At 46.7% G+C, this 17,668-nt stretch overlaps 1 protein-coding gene across 2 annotated transcripts; it reads left to right on the top strand.

The window, feature by feature from the left end:
• The first annotated feature begins 873 nt into the window (after positions 1–873).
• On the top strand, positions 874–6,703 carry RBM43 (RNA binding motif protein 43). 2 transcript variants are annotated; one of them, XM_071435506.1, is made up of 4 exons: positions 874–1,001; positions 3,411–3,597; positions 3,739–3,833; positions 4,468–6,703. In XM_071435506.1, the coding sequence occupies exons 1-4, from the start codon at positions 999–1,001 to the stop codon at positions 5,185–5,187; spliced, it is 1,005 nt and encodes a 334-aa protein (XP_071291607.1). In that variant the 5' UTR covers positions 874–998; the 3' UTR covers positions 5,188–6,703. The 2 variants fall into 2 exon arrangements, with proteins under 2 accessions (XP_071291607.1, XP_071291608.1); XM_071435507.1 differs by lacking the exon at positions 874–1,001 and adding an exon at positions 1,073–2,163.
• The last annotated feature ends 10,965 nt before the right edge of the window (positions 6,704–17,668 follow it).

Here is a 17,668-nt window from a genome sequence, read left to right as displayed (position 1 = left end):
CCTGGCACGGGGTGCCCAGTGCAGCTGGGGCTGCCCCTGCATCCTGGCAGTGTTTGCTGTCTGTGCATGTCCCTGTCCACGTGTGTCCCTCTCCATGCATGTCCCTGTCCACGTGTGTCCCTGTCCATGCGTGTCCCAGTCTACACATATCCCTCTCCGTTCTTTTCATGTCCCTCTCCATTCCTGTCCTTCTCCACGTGTGTCCCTGTCCATGCATGTCCCAGTCCATGTGTGTCCCAGTCCACACATGTCCCTCTCCATTCCTGTCCTTCTCCACGTGTGTCCCTGTGTGTCCCTGTCCCTCTCCACACCTGTCCTTCTCCCTCGTGTCCCTGTCCACGTATTTGTCCCTGTGTGTCCCTCTCCACGTGTATCTCTCTCCATGCGTGTCCCAGTCCATGTCTGTCCCTCTCCATGCATATCCCTCTCCATACCTGTCCTTCTCCACGTGTGTCCCTGTCCCTCTCCATGCATGCCCTTCTCCCAGTGTCCCTGTATTTGTCCCTCCATGTCCCTCTCCGTGTGTATCTCTCTCCATGCATGTCCCAGTTCACACATGTCCCAGTCTATGCGTGTCCCTGTCCATGTCTGTCCCTCTCCATACCTGTCCTTCTCCAGGTGTGTTTCTCTCCACGTGTCCCTGTCCCTCTCCATGCATGCCCTTCTCCCTTGTTCCTTTTCACGTGTTCTTGTCCATGTATATGTTCAAGTCTCCGCATGTCCCTGCCCCTGCCTATCCCTGTGTGTCCCTGTATATGTCCCTGTATATGTCCCTGTCCCTGTGTGTCCCTGCACATCGCGGTTCCCGTTCCGCCCCGCAGTTCAGCCGGGCAGGGCGGGCCGGGCCGCGCTGTCCCCGCCGGGCTGGGAGCGGCCCCAGGGGCGGCGCCGCCGCTTCCCCGCCGCTTTCGCTTTCGTTTCCCCGCCGGGCCCGCTCGTTCCGCGGCCCTTCCCGGTGAGATCCCTTCCCGGTGAGATCCCGTCCCGTTGGAGCGGCCATGGCAAGTGCGGGGGCCGGGGGGAGCAGGGGCCGCGCACCGCGAGGGGCAGGGCCGGGAGGAGCTGAGGGGAAAGCGCTGGAAAAGGAGTTGGGGACAGACTGGGGACAAGGGATGGAGGGACAGGAGCCAGGAAATGGCTCCCAGTGCCAGAGGGCAGGGATGGATGCGACATTGGGAATTGGGAATTCCTGGCTGGGCTGGGATTGCCAGAGCAGCTGGGGCTGCCCTGGATCCCTGGCAGTGCCCCGGGCCAGGCTGGACATGGGGGCTTGGAGCAGCCTGGGACAACGGAAGGTGTCTTTGCCCATGGCAGGGCTGGATTGGGATGAGCTTTAAGGTCCTTCCCAACCCAGACCAGTCTGGGATTTGCCAGGAAGTCCCAGCAGGACCCGTTGTCAGCAGAGCTGCTGCCCCATCCCTCCCTCCCCGTTCCCGGCCCGTTCCCGGCCCATTCCCGGCCCGTTCCCGGCCCGTTCCCGGCCCATTGCCCGCCCCTCCCGCAGCGCCCATCCGTGCCTGGGAGCAGCTGCTCGGCACAGACGCGTCTGGGGAGTGATTCAGCACAAACCGTGTGTTCTTGGGTTGTTTTTTTTTCCCCTAACCCCACTAGCAGGCCCGAGTGTTGCTCCCAAACACCAGCTGGGAAGGTGTGAGGGCTGTCTGGCAGCCGAGCCGAGCTCCGGCTGTGCCAGGCGTGAGAAAATCCCCGTTTGCATTCCCGCCGTGCCGCCTCTCGCACGGGCCTCACCGCCTGCTTAATTGGCTGCTGTCATTAATTAAAAGCTCCTGGCTGTCGGAATTTGATGGAGCCTCTCGCTGCGTTTGTCTCCAGAGCCCCAGGATTGTGAGCAGGCATCGCTCCCTCAGCAGCACCTGCTGGAGCTGGGATCGTGTTTTAGGCAGCCCAGGCCCAGGAAAAAACCTTAAGAGAAGTTTAAAGCTAAAGAGAAGTTTAAATCTTAAGAGAAGTGTAAAGAATTCAGATGGGAGTGACTGACCTCAAGTGCAGTTATTGACAGCTCGTTCCCACAAACCAAATTTATCTCCTTTCTTCCGGAAAGTCAGGGAAGTGTTAAATGTAGTCAGTGCTCCACAATGTATGTGTGTAGTGATATCAAATATCAGAATCAGAGGAAACCACGTTACCAGTGGGACCTTCTAGGTAAGAAGCTGAGATTCAGGGCTCATTTTTCCTGCTTTGAGAAGATGCTGAGAGGGTTTAAATGACTGAGATCCCATCTCTACCGAATTTAACAAGGAATCTGCTCCTTCCGCTCTGCTGGGAATCAATCCCTGCTGAGCATCACATGCCGTTACAGTTTTTTATTCTGATGTTAAATATCAGAATCAGAGGAAACCGTGTTACCAGTGGGACCTTCCAGGTAAGAAACTGAAATTCAGGGCTCATTTTTCCTGCTTTGAGAAGATGCTGAGAGGGTTTAAATGGCTGAGATCCCAAATTTAACAGGGAATCTGCCCCTTCCACTCTGCTGGGAATCCCTGCTGAGCATCACATGCAGTTACAATTTTTTATTCTGATGTTAAATATTAGAATCAGAGGAAACCATGTTACCAGTGGGACCTTCCAGCTGAGAAACTTAAATTTAATGCTCATTTTTCCTGCTTTTGAGAAGATACTGAGAGGGTTTAAATGGCATTTGAAACCATTTTTTAATGCAGGTGCCTGAGGCAGCCTGGCAGGCACTGAGATCTGATTGGGCAGGATTAATTAACCCCTAAATGCACATTGCAAAGGCTCCTAAAACAACTAAGAAACTGAAAAAAAACCAAAACAAACAAACAAAAAAAAGGAGACCATCATTCACACCTAAAGCCTGAATTTTATCTGATTTGAAAATGAACTTCTCTTGCTACATGGAAGCAACAATATTTATTATATACATATATATATATATATATATATATATAATTATTATATATATCTTAATGATATTATTATATAATGATATATGTTAATGATAATGATACATATCATATATATTAATGATATATTATATCTATTATATCTTCTATATATTATATATAAAGCAAGAAATTATATATATAAAATTATATATTATACATATTATTTTATATATAATACATAATGTATATTATAATATATAAAATATATATTATATGATCTATGATACATGATCTATGATATATTATTAATACATATTATTATATATAATATATATTATTTTTTCAGACTTTATGCATTCTTAATGGATACTTTCATGTACTGCTGCTTGAAAATACATGTTTCCAAACTTGAAATATGGGCGTGAACAGTGTGTACCAATTCAAAATAAAAGGGAAAAAAAAAGGAAAAAATTGCAGAGGGAGTGGGATCCTCTGCAGGGGTGGGAATCTGGGGTCCCTCCTGACTTTGCCATGTGTGCCCAGGCTGGCAGAGGCATGAGGACAGTTGTCATCGCTGGTGTCCCCGCTGGAGCCCTGCAGGATGACCTCCTGGCTGACCTCCTCACCATCCACTTCCAAAAGTCCAGGAACAACGGCGGGGACGTGGAGCAGGTCACGTATCCCACAGGGGAAGCAGGAGTTGCCTACGTGACCTTCGAGGATGCAGAAGGTATTTAAAGGGGTGTGTATAAAGTACAGGTGTGCCCCAGGGAATTGGCCTGAGATTGGTTTGAAATTGGGGTTTTATAGAAACAGGGGGGGCTGTTAGAGTTTGAAACGTCTTGGAGCTTTAATCTGGGTTTGTTTGCAGTCGTGCAGCGTGTTCTGAAGAAGGATCAGCATCTCCTGCAGGACAAGAGGCTGCCCAGGCCCTTCCCCCTGACAGTGACCCGCTACTGCCACAACGTGAGCTCCTCCCTGGTGTCATTATCACTGCTTTCATCATGGGATGGGACCCCAGTCGGGCTAAAAACAATTTATGGCTCAGACAAACATCAGTCTCAGAGGCTGTGAGATTTATGGCCACGCAGTCGGCCATAAAAAATGGTCACAAGTTCTTTGTTACAAGGCAATATATAACTTTATAACCCAATGGAATGGTGCCACAAAGTTTATTTTGCTTTTCTAACCTCTCACCTTTACTTACTTCTGCTGCAGTGAATATACTTTTATCCAGTGGGTTACTATTACATGTGCAGATGCTTCTATTGTAACTTCTCAACTCTTAGCCCACTCTATACAATTACTCCCCTACACTATAAACTGTTCACCATCTTATCAATAGTTCCTTACTTACCTAAGTTATTTGAGATGTTTCTTACTTCTTACTTACAAGGATAGAAACATAAGTTTGTTATGTTTCTGCTTAATGTCTGTGTGCTTTATTTTTACATCCATCCCAGCTTCTCCCAAGCTTCTGCAGATCAAACCCTCCTGTGTCCACGGAAGTTTCTGTCTTTCCATTTCCCACACCTAATTCATCTAATTATGCCTCATGCCTCATTAGCCCCTCCTTAACTTCTCCCATTGACAATTCCAGGCCTTCCTCTGCGTCACCTCCACCCTCAGCATGGCTGTTTTCAGAGATCACTTGGTTTTAGAAGATTTGGTGGAAGAGATGAAGCAGCAGAGCCCGGCTTTGAGTTTTGGGCCTTTGCAGCGTGACGGGCAAATTGCGGTGCAAGGGTCCTTCCCAGCACTCCAAGCGTTGAGAGATTTCCTCCTGCTGAAGGCAAAATCCCTCCCAGAGGAGGACAAAAGAGAGGGAAAATCCCACCAGAGGCCGAGGAGGAAGCTGCAGGAGCACAGAGGTGCTGCAGAGACCAGGAGTTCCAGCCGGGAAGCGCAGAGGGAAAAACGAGTGCTGGTTCTGGACACGGATATCTATCACTACATGAAGCACTTCTATCCCAAGGCTTTGCAGGGAAATGATGTGGTCATTTCTGGTGTCACTGATGGTGACATCACCACGGTGTGCATTGAGAGTGCTGGCAGCAAGGCTGGTACCATACAGGGATTAAAGGCCAAGAAAATGATAGAAAAATACTCGGTGGAGCTGCAGAAGATTTTACGGAAGGAAAGGATCTGCTTCAAGGAGCCCAGCAGAGCTGGGAAGCAGAGACTCAGACAGCTCTGTGAAAGGCTGAGAGCACGCTACCCCAGAGTGCTCATCATCCCTTATGACACCCACCTGGACATTGTGGGCACCTCTGCAGACGTTTTTGGGTTCACAGAGGAGGTGAGGGGGCACTCCAGGTAGGAGTGAGGGCTCCTGGGGTTTGGGTTTCTCACCCAGACTCTGCCTGTGGCCCTGTGGCCCTGCAGCTCTCCCTCTGTGGCACTGGGATGTCACTTGGTCCCACTCACGGGTTGGCAACTCTGCACAGGAGGGTGACCAAGCCTGGCCCCCCCCAAACAACCAAATTAAGGTCAGAACAAAAAATCAGTGATTTTTGCATCTTTCATAAACTTGGGTGTCGGGTCCGGCTGTCTGTCTCTGCCCCGACACGGGTAGAGTGGTTCTTTGGTGGGCGCGATGCAAAGGACGAGTCTGGACTCTTCAGCTTTTCGATCTTCAGGTTGTTTATTATTTCTTATCTACAAAATTTTCTGTCTGCCCAACAGAGGTCTGATCTGCAAGGCAGCCACAGGCACTCTCTGACCACCCACGGGGCGGTCATGTCTTTTTATACTAAAATCTACGTACACAATATTTACCTTTATTTCCCAATGCTTTTCACCCATGTTAGCAAGTGCACCTTCACCATAAACCAATCTCTAAGTGCCAACATCATCACAGGAGATGGAGGACAAGAAGAAGAAAGAAGAAGGACAAGACACGCCTTGATCCCTCCATCTTGTCTCCATAACCCCCCTGTACCAAAAACCTTAAAGTCTGTATTTCACCCTCTAAATGTGTCTCTTTTACACCTTTTACTCTAAAGTGATTCTCTTGTCCTCAAACTCTTGCTACTTCTGTGGATGGGTCAAAATCAAGCCACCAAACACTCTTGGCAACATTCCAGGATTTTCGAGACCCCCCAAGGGTTCTCCTGGCATCTCTGGACATCGGGAACGATGTGCTGAGATCCCACACTTGGGGACCTTTTCTGCCCAGAAGCAGCCACATTTCCTTTTGGTACCTCAGAGCATTCTCACCCTAGCTTGATGTCAAGGAGTACATAGTGAAAAAAGAGATTTATTTTTTTTTTAAACTGAGTGTGCCAGCCATGTAGGAAACACTGCAGGGAAGTTGTGTGTGAGGTTCTGTGAGGAGGGGACCACAGCAGCCAGGAATGGGGACCTTTTCTGGGCCTTTAGCTGCAGAGGGACCCTTTAGAAGAGAGCTGGGACACCTGGCAGAGCAAAATGCACATGGAATGGACAGGCTTGAGAAAGCCTGGATAATTCTTCCCTGCAGGAAACAGGCACGTTTGTTTTCATAGGAGCAATAATGGTTTTTTTTCCAGCTGTAAAGGCTTCTGCAGCATCTCCTGACAGCTCATTATTTAGACATGAAAGTGTGTCCAGAGATTTGATGGGAAAATCTGGGGGCATTCAGACTTTGGAATCAGATTCTGTTTATGCAGATCTGTTTCTGTATCCATTACAAGGGCACAAATGGGGGTTTTTAAAACCAATTTAGAAAATAGCTTTTATTTTGTGATATATGTGTGTTTAGAATCATTTCTCAAAACATCCAGAGCAGCTTTTTTGTCTGATGTGCAGGGAAAGTTATAGGGGTTTATACCATTAAAGAAAAGTGTTATCCAAAACATTGTGTCTGTGTTATTTTAACCAAATCCCAGATTTTTGGTTGGAAGCCCAAACCTGAAGCCCAAGAAATGCTCGAGGCATTTTCTTGTCATGGCTGATTCTCCAGTGCAGTGGAGCCAGTGAGAGGTGTTAAAGCACCTTTGTGTATTAAAACTGCATTAAAATTGTATTAAAAATGAGTGTCAAAGCAGCAAGCTGATGAGCTTAAGTGCTTTGCTGAATTGGGAGAGGGGACCAATATTTAAAGATTATTATTATTATTAATAATAATAATAATAATAATAATAATAATAATAATAATAATAATAATAATTTAATTTCATCCTTTCCCCCGTGCTCTGCAGGTTCTCCAGGGGCTCAGGGATGGGGAATTCTGGAAAACTCCCCCTGGAGCTGTTTGGGTTCATCCCCACAGAGCTCAAGCAGAGATGGGAAGTTTTTCAAAGTTTTTCGACCTTGTCAAAGAGAAAATCCTCTCTGAAGGATAATCCTTTAATGAAATTAGTGCTGTTTTCCAGTGTCCACATTGAGCTTCTCATCTCTTTTTCTGAACAGCCTCATTTTTTTTTTAAATTTTTTTTTTCCCGATTCAGAGCTCTGGTATTTCCTATTTTTTTGCTCCAACCGGTGCCTCTGGTGTGTGTGTGAGCCCTGGCTGGTTGCTGCTGGCTGAGGGTGGTTTTGGGGTCACTGCTGGCACCTGCCCAGCTGCCACCAGCACTCCAGGTGTCCTTCAGCTCTGCTCTCCTGCCAAACAGCTCCCCCTTACCAAGGACCTGCAGTCACCACCCCAGAGCCTTGAAATCACAGCTGAATAAAAGGTTCCTTTTGAGTCCTGCCTCAGCTGGAGCAGCTCCTCTTCCCATTCCCTTTGCCCCCACGTCCTTGGCACCCCTTCAGCATTATCCCATTGTTCCCAGGGCTCTCCATCTGCTGCTCTCCTTCCCAGGATGTGCTTCTGGAGACAAAAAGGGCTTTTTTGCCTCGGCTGTTTTGTTTGTGGAGTGCTTTGGAGGGAGGCATCTGGGGAGAGAGGAGCAGGGGAGCTGTTGCTGTGCTCCAGGGCTGATTTTCCAGCTTGGATTGGGCTGGGAATGCCCAACCTTTGGCCCTGGGATGGATCCAGGGCTGCTGCTTTCTGAAACACGGCCAGAACAGCATCACCAGTGAAACACGCATCCCTTCCCTCGCCATTCCACAGGAAACAATGGATATTCAGCCAAAACCCCTCCAATTTGGTCACTGCCATGAATATTCCAGCAAATCCAACCAAACAAACCCGTGTTAGGCCTGCTCAGGGATTTGGGATTTGCCAGCTCTCTTTCTCACAGTTATTTTTATGGCAAGCGAGGCTCTGCTGTCTCTGTGAAATTCCACTTGAAAAATATTTGTGTGTGTTGGATAATATCCTGGGAAACAGCTGTTATTCCTGGAGCTATTGGTTGACTCAGGGCTCTCAGGTTTGCACATTAATTTGAATAAAAAACTCGCTCAGGAGACCTCAAGAAAATATTTGTGCCCTCCCTCGCTGCCCTTCGCCAGAAGGGGAGAAATGAGAGTTGTAAAAATACAAAGCCTAATTTTGATTTGAGGCACAACTCCCACTGGAAAATAAATTTAAAAATTACTTTAAGAGCAGCAGAATGTGAGCTCAGTTCCTGGCAGCACCTGGTTACAATCAGTGGGAAAAAACACCTTAAAAACACCCTAAAACCAGTTTAAAACGCATTAAAACCACAAGGATTTGAGGGGCATCCCTCAGCAGGAAAATCTTGGCCAATGTGGAGGCCAAAGCGATCTCCTGGCTGTGCTGAGGGGCTGGGGGAGGTGATGCAGCAGGAATGATTGACTGGAATCCTTCAGCATCCCTGACACAAAGGGCTGCTCCTGCAGGGAGGGAGGACAAAGCCTCCCCTATTCCCATGGCACCTGTGCCTCTCATTATGCAGGAAGGATGGAGCCATTCCTGCGGGAAGGAGGGGTTTCCATCAGGAGACAAAAGCCCTTCCTGCAGGTTTCTTGTCCCCAAAGGTGCCCCTGCCACCTCTGAGCTGCACTCAAACTTTGTGGGTTTGCAAAAGGTCTGTCACATCTCCTGAAAAATTGCAATCCCAGAGGAATATTCTGAATAGGAATATCCTGCTTTTGAGAACCGTGTGTTTTGTTTAAAAATAACCCCCAGAATCCTGTGGAAGAAAAATAAACAGAATTAATAACAATTATCTCATTATCTGAGGCAACTTTCACACCCACACCTTCCTCAGGCCACGCTGGAGACTGGGAAGCATCCAGCCCGGATGAAAATGGGAATATTCAGCAGCTGAGGGTGGCTGGAGAGTCCCTGCAGCCATCCAGGGGTGGATCCCAGCTGGGGAGAGGAGATGGATTCAGCAGGGATCTCCCTTGGCTCCAGGAACAAACCCTCGTTCCTGCTCTGGTGCACATCTTGTGTGGGAGAAAAGCAGCTGGGACCCTGCCCAGGGGGGCTGCAAATGCTTGGGAATGCTGGGAAATGCTTGGAAAACCTGGGAAAAGCTTGGAGAATCTGGGAAATGCTTGAAAATGCTTGGAAAACCTGGGAAAAGCTTGGAAAACCTGGGAAAAGCTTGGAGAATCTGGGAAATGCTTGAAAATGCTTGGAAAACCTGGGAAAAGCTTGGAAAACCTGGGAAAAGCTTGGAGAATCTGGGAAATGCTTGAAAATGCTTGGAAAACCTGGGAAAAGCTTGGAGAATCTGGGAAATGCTTGAAAAAGCTTGGAAAAAGTGGGAAAAGCTTGGAAAAGCTTTCTGATTGCTCAACCCTTCCGAGGTGGCTTCTCCCTCACATCCAGGGTGGTCGGTGTCCCGGGATCCATGGCTTGCATCCAGTTTAATTCCAAATAACTCCTTTGGGCTCATTCCCTTCACTTGCTGCAGACAGCAGTGAAAAGTCCTTTCCCACCCCTCTCTTTTGAATTAGAGGAGCCCCATGGGTGTACTTTACCACCTTCACCTAAATGGGAGGATGGGAGTCTTCCCTGGTTTCTGCAGCAGCTGCCTGAAGATAACCAGGCACCCTGGCCAAGGGGATGAAAAATAAGCATTAATTTTAATTATGATTTAAAGCAAACCAGAGAAATCGAGTAAGACTGCACAATTCAGGGCTGACAGCAACTGGTCTGCTTGTACTTAATTTTTCCTTAGTTGTAGGAGTTGTAGAACATCTGCTGGAAAACAAATCCCTTTTTCTGCTTCCCTAACACAGCTTTCCTTTGTCTCCTGACACCCATTAATGACCTTTGAAGAAATCTCCAGAAAGGAACTCAGTTAAGGAAAAACACCTCTGCAGGCAGCAGCACCAGTGCTGGGTGTTGCATTAAAAGCAGGTTCCAGGTGCATTTTCCCTGTCCTTTGTCATGGGAGCAGTGGGGATCAGCACCTGGGGGAAATGAATTTGTAGAGAATTCTCTTACGGTGTGGCAAAAGCTGACAGGCCAAGAAGCACTTATAATGTGTTGTAATTAGGAAATATTTGGCTCCTGATTGTGCTGGTGTGAATCCTAACATCTGTACTGTCTCACCCTTCTCATGAGACTGAAAATGGAATAGAAGTTCTTAAAACACCTCTCAGTTACCCCAGCTCTGGGTCAGAAAAAGGCTTAATCCAACAAGCACCTGCCACCCACAATACCAAAAGGGGAAAAAAATAGGATAAAACACTGGAAAAACAAAGTTCTGTTGTGTTTGCACAGCTGGAATAGTTTCATCCTTCTGAAATCCGTGGATAAAGAATGCCAGGGGTGGGATGCACAAATGGCATCCCGATGGGATGGTGCAGGAGAGGTGGTGGGATTTCTCCAGGCTGGGATTTCCTCAGCTCACCCTGCTGGAGCAGGCTGGGCTGTGTGTGCTGGAGCTGCTCACCCCATTCCCCGTTCCCCCTGCCTGCTCCCTGCGAGCCCCGAGTTCCTTTTGGGGTCACTCTGGGCTCTCAGCTGCTGCTGGACACGGCGACAGGAGCCGGAGCCGGAGCCTGTCCCATCCTCCTGCTCCTGCCAGCTCGGCGACACAAGAGGGAGCCAGATGCTTTGGAGCCGGAATTCTTTGGAGCCAGATGCTTTGGAGCCGGAATGCTTTGGAGCCAGATGCTTTGGAGCCGGAATGCTTTGGAGCCAGATGCTTTGGAGCCGGAATTCCAAGGTGTGCGCCGGGTCCTGCCCTGCTGCGGGAGGGGGAGAGCCGGGAGCGGGTCCTGCTCCAGCCTGGGGCATCCTGCGGGGAGCCCAGCACAGCTCACCTTGCCCTGGAGGTGCTGGGATCAGGTCCTGCTCCATTCCCGAGCTCCTCTCACCTTGCCCTGGACGACATGCCGGGATTGAGTCCTGCTCCATCTGATCTCACCTCACCTTTCCCTGGGGGACATTTTGGGATAGGTCCTTCTCCATCCCGATCTCACCTCACCTTTCCCTGGAGGAGATGTTGGGATCAGGTCCTGCTCCATCCCGATCTCTGCTCACTTTTCCCTAGAGGAGATTTTAGGATCGGGTCCTGCTTCATCCCAGTGATCTGGGAAACCAAGCTCAGCTCACCTTTCCCTGGAGGAGATGTTGGGATCAGGTCCTGCTCCATCCCAATCTCACCTCACTTTTCCCTAGAGGAGATTTTGGGATCAGGTCCTGCTCCATCCTAATCTCAGCTCACCTTTCCCTGGAGGAGATGTTGGGATAGGTCCTGCTCCATCCCGATCTCAGCTCACCTTTCCCTGGGGGAGATGTTGGGATCAGGTCCTGCTCCATCCCGATCTCAGCTCACCTTTCCCTGGGGGAGATTTTGGGATCAGGTCCTGCTCCATCCCGATCTCAGCTCACCTTTCCCTAGAGGAGATTTCGGGATCAGGTCCTGCTCCATCCCCAATCTCAGCTCACCTCTCCCTAGGGGAGATGTTGGGATCAGGTCCTGCTCCATCCCCAATCTCAGCTCACCTCTCCCTAGGGGAGATTTTGGGATAGGTCCTGCTCCATCCCGAGCTCAGCTCACTTTTCCCTGGATCTGTTTGCAGCGGCTCCTTCCCACCTTTCCCTGCCCAGGCTGCTCTCCCAGCCCCTCTTTTCGAGGCCCTATAAACCCGAATTTCACACTGAGACCGTGGGTGTCTGAGAGGAGCAGGAGCTGCGATTAATCCCTCGTTAAACACGGTGTAATTAAACATGGTGTAAATTAAACGAATCCCGTGCCAAATAAACCCCATTGTCCCATCCCTGGAGCCAGGGGAGCTGGGAGCACGGCCCGAGAGGAGCTTTAGGGTCCTTCCCACCCCAAACCCCTCCTCTCTCTGTGTGGGATGTCCCTGTATCTCCCACTGCTCTGATCCCAGCTTACCTGGGCTCCCGATCGCTCCTAAACCCCTCCTCCCATCTCTCCAAACACGGATTTTGGAGGGGAGACACCTCCAGCTCCCCTGCACTGAGGAATTTAACCCTTCCCTTCTCCTCCAGGCTGCACTCAGTGGCACCGAAACTGTCACTTTAGACACCCTGAAACAAAAATTTAAAAATTCAAAAATTCAGAAATTTAAAAATTAAAAATTTAAAAATTTAAAAAATTAAAAATTTAAAAATTTAAAAATTTAAAAATTTAAAAATTTAAAAAAATTAACATTTTAAAAATTTAAAAATTTAAAAATTTGAAATTTTAAAATTTTAAAATTTAAAAATTTAAAAAAAATTTAAAATTTTAAAATTTTAAAATCTTCACTTCCACTTTGATGAGGATTGTGACAAATTTTTTCCTGGTGTGACAACCAAAGCTGCTCCTCTCCTTAATGTTACAGATAATTGTGCCTGCGCTGGGAGCTTCTGTGCATAAAATTTAATCTTCACCATCACCTGGGTGCTTTTATTTTCTAGCAAAAAGCTCTTGTGTGGATGCAAGCAGTCCTGAACAAGTGGAAATTTTAATTCCCACACTAAACCCTCCCTGAGAGGCTTTTCCCTTTTTCGTCTGTTGGATGAACATCTGGCCAGGAGTGAAGGGTTTGGCATTTCTCTCAGAATCCCCCAAAAGTGTGTTATTTCTGAATAACACACTGAGAGTCCAGCACCTGCTGTGCCAGCCCAAAAGAGAGCAGAAGGATTTTCCAGGATTTTCCACGTTAATTCCTGGCGTTGACAGGCCTGGAGGGGCTGGAATGGGATTTCCATAGGGGAAAAACAGCCTGGAGGGAATGCTGGGAGGTACAGAAATTCCTGCAGGGAAGGGGGCTCATCTGAAGGAAAAAAAAGCAGAGTTTAACTTGGACATGGTTTAACCTGAGCTCCCCAAACCACACAAAACCAGGCTTGGAGATGCTGCTTTGTGCCTGCTGCAGGATTTCCCAACCAAGATAAATCAGCTGCAAGGGAGAGGAAGCTGAAGATGGAAAGATGAGGAAAACCCACAAGATAATCTCATTTTAGCCCTCCTGAAGTCACAGCAGAGCAGCTGCATTGATTGAGCTGCTGGCTCTGCTGCTGTCCCCAAAGTGTCCCCACGTCCCTCCCATGCCCAGCCTGCTCTGCACCCCTGTGTGCAATGGCAGCAGCCTCAGGGCTATTGGAAGCCTTGCCAATTTGGGGCTTGTGAAATTTCAAGCTGTTTTTTAAAATTATTATTATTTGTTAAATATTTTTTTTTTTTTTTTGGTGCTAAGTTCTCGGTTTTTTAATGTGAGTAACCTTGAAGAGCTCCCAGACTTGCAGCGCTGCTGTGGGAATCACAGATTGAATACCTAATCAAATGAGGGATCCTCAAGGATTGTATTTGAATTAAAATAAATTAAAATTAAAATATTTGAGAATTGTGGGTGGGCAGGGACCTTAAAGCTGATTTTTTCCAACCCCTGCCACCTCCCGCTGTCCCAGAGTGCCCCAAGCCCTGCCCAGCCTGGCCTTGTTTTACCTTGGCAGAATTTCCTAAGTCATTTTCCTGAAATAATTCTGGGTTTTGGTGAGGATAGGCAGCTCTTCTGAAGGATGATTGGTCCCCCTTTGGAACAGGTGATTTTTTTGCCTTTAACTCTGAATTTTGGGGATGCTGAAGGGGGCTGGCAGCACCTCTCCTGCCTGTGTCACCGGGCAGGGACAGGGTGCCAAGCTGCCCACATTCCATGCACAGCATTGCCTGGCATCTGGGACTGAGAAAATGCTTTTTAAAAGTATTATTATTATTATTATTATTATTATTATTATTATTATTATTATTATTATTACTACAATTATTATTACTATTATTACTACTATTACTATTATTTATTATTATAATAACAAATAATGGTAATTATCAATAATTATAATTATATAATAAATAGAATAGTTATATCAGAAAAGTATAGTAATTACTATAAAATTATCAATAATAACAATAATTATAAATACTATTATAATTATTAATATTTCTATTAACGATTGCCACATATAATAATAAATAGGAATATTAATGATAATTATATTATTTATCTATAATTTGTATATTTATATATTTATATAAAATAGACATTATTTTTATATATTTTATTAATTTTATTCATATTTTATATTTTTATTTTTATTTTTATTTTTATTTTTATTTTTATTTTTATTTTTATTTTTATTTTATTTTTATTTTTATTTATACTATTATATCCACCTTAATTTTATCCTATTCCTCTGGAGTAATTTCCCATATTAACATGGAATTTGGGCTCCTGGAATAACAGGATTTGGGCTTCCAGGGATTTGCTGCTGGGAAATTCTGGTTCCACCTAAATTTCATCCTATTTCTCTGGAGTTATTTCCCATGATAGTCCAACATATTAACATGGAATTTGGGCTCCTGGAATAATAGGATTTGGTTTTCCAGGGGTTTGCTGCTGGGAAGTTTGGGGTTCCACCTCATTTTATCCTATTTCTCTGGAGCTATTTCCCGTATTAACATGGAATTTGAGCTCCTGAAAGACCAGGATTTGGGATGCCAGGGGTTTGCTGCTGGGAAATTCGGGTTCCACCTGAATTTCATCCTATCCCTCTGAGTTATTTCCCATGATAGTCCAGCACTTTTACATGGAATTTGAGGCAATGCCCCAATGGTTTGGAAAAGTGAGCATTGTGTGAAACGAGCGTAAATGTTCTGAGTCTGCAGAGCCGCCAAAGTATTGGAATCTCTTCGTTATTTTATGGATTGAAAAACGGAGGCAAGGAGGGCAAACGCTGGCCCGGGGCTGCCCATTCGATCGATGGGAGGATAAATCTGGCAGCAGCACGGAGAGGTCGGGCCGGGGGAACGGGAGCGCTTTGTCCGGAATTTGGGGACCAGAGGGACACCAGAGCCCGCTCGGAGTTGGTGTCCCTGAAGTCCCCGTGGTGCTGAGCTCCCTGCCCTGGGGACGCGCCCAAACCCCCAAAATCCGGCGTATTCCCAGCCTTCCAGCTGGAGAGACCAAAAACCTGGGAATGAAGCCCACGGGAAACGGTGGCACTGTGGGGATCTGCTCTGGAATTCCAGCCTTGCTGGGCCTGTTTTTCTTGCAGCATCCGAAGCCCCGTGGATGTGGCGCTGGGGACGCAGAGGAGCCGGCACAGGCGGCTCTGCCCACGCAGAAACGGCCCCGGGGTGCCCGGGCACGGCCCTGCCGAGCCTTCCCTGCCGCTCCATCACCTCCAAAACACCTGGAATTCCCAAACTGAACTGCCTGGAAATCCCAAATTGTAATGCCTGGAATTCCCAAATTGAACTGCCTGGAAATCCCAAATTGTAATGCCTGGAATTCCCAAATTAAACTGCCTGGAAATCCCAAATTCCCCTTTAAAACGCCTGGAATTCCCAAACTGAACTGCCTGGAAATCCCAAATTGTAATGCCTGGAATTCCCAAAGCAAACTGCCTGGAAATCCCAAATTCCCCTTTAAAACACCTGGAATTCCCAAATTAAACTGCCTGGAAATCCCAAATTGTAATGCTTGGAATTCCCAAATTAAACTGCCTGGAATTCCCAAATTAAACTGCCTGGAAATCCCAAATTCCCCTTTAAAACACCTGGAATTCCCAAATTAAACTGCCTGGAAATCCCAAATTGTAATGCCTGGAATTCCCAAATTAAACTGCCTGGAAATCCCAAATTCCCCTTTAAAACGCCTGGAATTCCCAAATTAAAATCCCTGGAATTCCTCTTTAAAAGATGCCTGGAAATCCCAACTGAAAATGCCTGGAATTCCTAAATAAAAAGCCTGGAATTCCCAAATGAAAATGGCTGGAATTCCCAAATTACAACGCCTGGAAATCCCAAATTAAACTGCCTGGAATTCCCAAATTCCCCTTTAAAACACCTGGAATTGCCAACTGAAAACCCCTGGAATTCTCAAATTCCCCCTTTAAAAAATGCCTGGAAATCCCAACTGAAAATGCCTGGAATCTCCAAATTAAAAGCCTGGGAATCCTAAATGAAAACACCTGGAATTCCCAAATTCCCCTTTAAAACACCTGGAATTCCCAAAAGGAAATGCCTGGAAATCCCAAATGAAACTGCCCGGAGTCCCCAAATGAAACCCCTGGAATTCCCAAATGAAAACGCCTGGAATTCCCAATTTCCCCTTTAAAAAATGCCTGGAAATCCCAACTGAAAATGCCTGGAATTCCCAAATTAAAAGCCTGGGAATCCCAAATGAAAATGCCTGGAATTCCCAAATTCCCCTTTTAAAAGCACCTGGAAATCCCAAATGAAAATGCCTGGAAATCCCAAAATAAACCGCCTGGAATTCCCAAATTCCTCTTTAAAATGCCTGGAATTCCCAAATTAAAACCCCTGGAATTCCTCTTTAAAATGCCTGGAAATCCCAAACGAAAACACCTGAAATCCCCAAATTTAAACACCTGGAAATCCCAAATTAAAACCCCTCAAATTCCCAAATTCTCCTTTAAAATGCCTGGAAATCCCAAATGAAACTGCCCAGAGTTCCCAAATGAAACCCCTGGAATTCCCAAATGAAAACGCTTGGAATTCCCAAATTCCCCTTTAAAAAATGCCTGGAAATCCCATATAAAAACTCCCGGGGTTTCCAAATGAAACCCCTGGAAATCCTGAATGAAACCCTTGGAATTCCCAAATGAAAACCCCCTGGAATTCCAAACGGAACCCCTGGAATTCCCGAATTTCCATGAGGAAGGCTCAGTGTGGCTCCCTGGCGTGCAGGAAACCATGGCAACCCCTCCTTTCAGCATCCCTGGCCTGGTTAACTCTCCTAAACTCTTCCCAAATGAAACCCTTGGAATTCCCAAATGAAAACCCCTGGAATTCCAAATTGAACCCCTGGAATTCCCGAATTTCCATGAGGAAGGCTCAGCGTGGCTCCCAGCGCATCCTGGTGTGCAGTAAACCATGGCAACCCCTCCTTTCAGCATCCCTGGCCTGGTAAACTCTCCTAAACTCTTCCCAGGCTGGTTTCGTTCTTTCCCCTCCCGCTATTTTTATACATTTCCATTTTTGGTGGATTTTAAGAGCCCCTGAGGGCTGAGCTCTTTGTCCCAGTTGCAGTTCTGAGGCTCTCTTGGACACCTCTCACTAAAATTCCCGGGGTGGGAATGAGCCTGGCTTAGCACACCTGACACCTTTCTGAAGCTTTGGGACAGGCTTAACAAAGCTCAGACTAACGGAGGAGCTGAGGCTGGGTTTTTCTGGGAGCCCTCCCCTCCCATCCCTCAAGTATTCATTGTCATTAAAGGAAGATATTGATATTAAAGTGAGAGGAATGGTGGATTTGTCTTTCCAAAAGACTGGGAGGTAAAACCAGCACTGGGAGATGAAAGAAACCATGGGAAGGATTCCACTGATTGATGAATGGAAAAAGAGATACAAATAAACTGGGGGTTGGCTGATAAATGAAATTGGACATTGAAAGATGAAAGAAACAATGGAGAAGGAAAACCCCTAAATTCCATAAGAATTAAAAATGAAAAGGTAGGGTTATACATTATA

Source organism: Agelaius tricolor, unplaced genomic scaffold (genome assembly GCF_023055355.1).
Source record: "Agelaius tricolor isolate 1412-34295 unplaced genomic scaffold, bAgeTri1.0.p SCAF_10, whole genome shotgun sequence".
Classification (NCBI taxonomy): Eukaryota; Metazoa; Chordata; class Aves; order Passeriformes; family Icteridae; genus Agelaius; species Agelaius tricolor.
The sequence above is the reverse complement of the archived record's forward strand: the minus strand, read 5'-3'. Positions and strand labels throughout refer to the sequence as shown.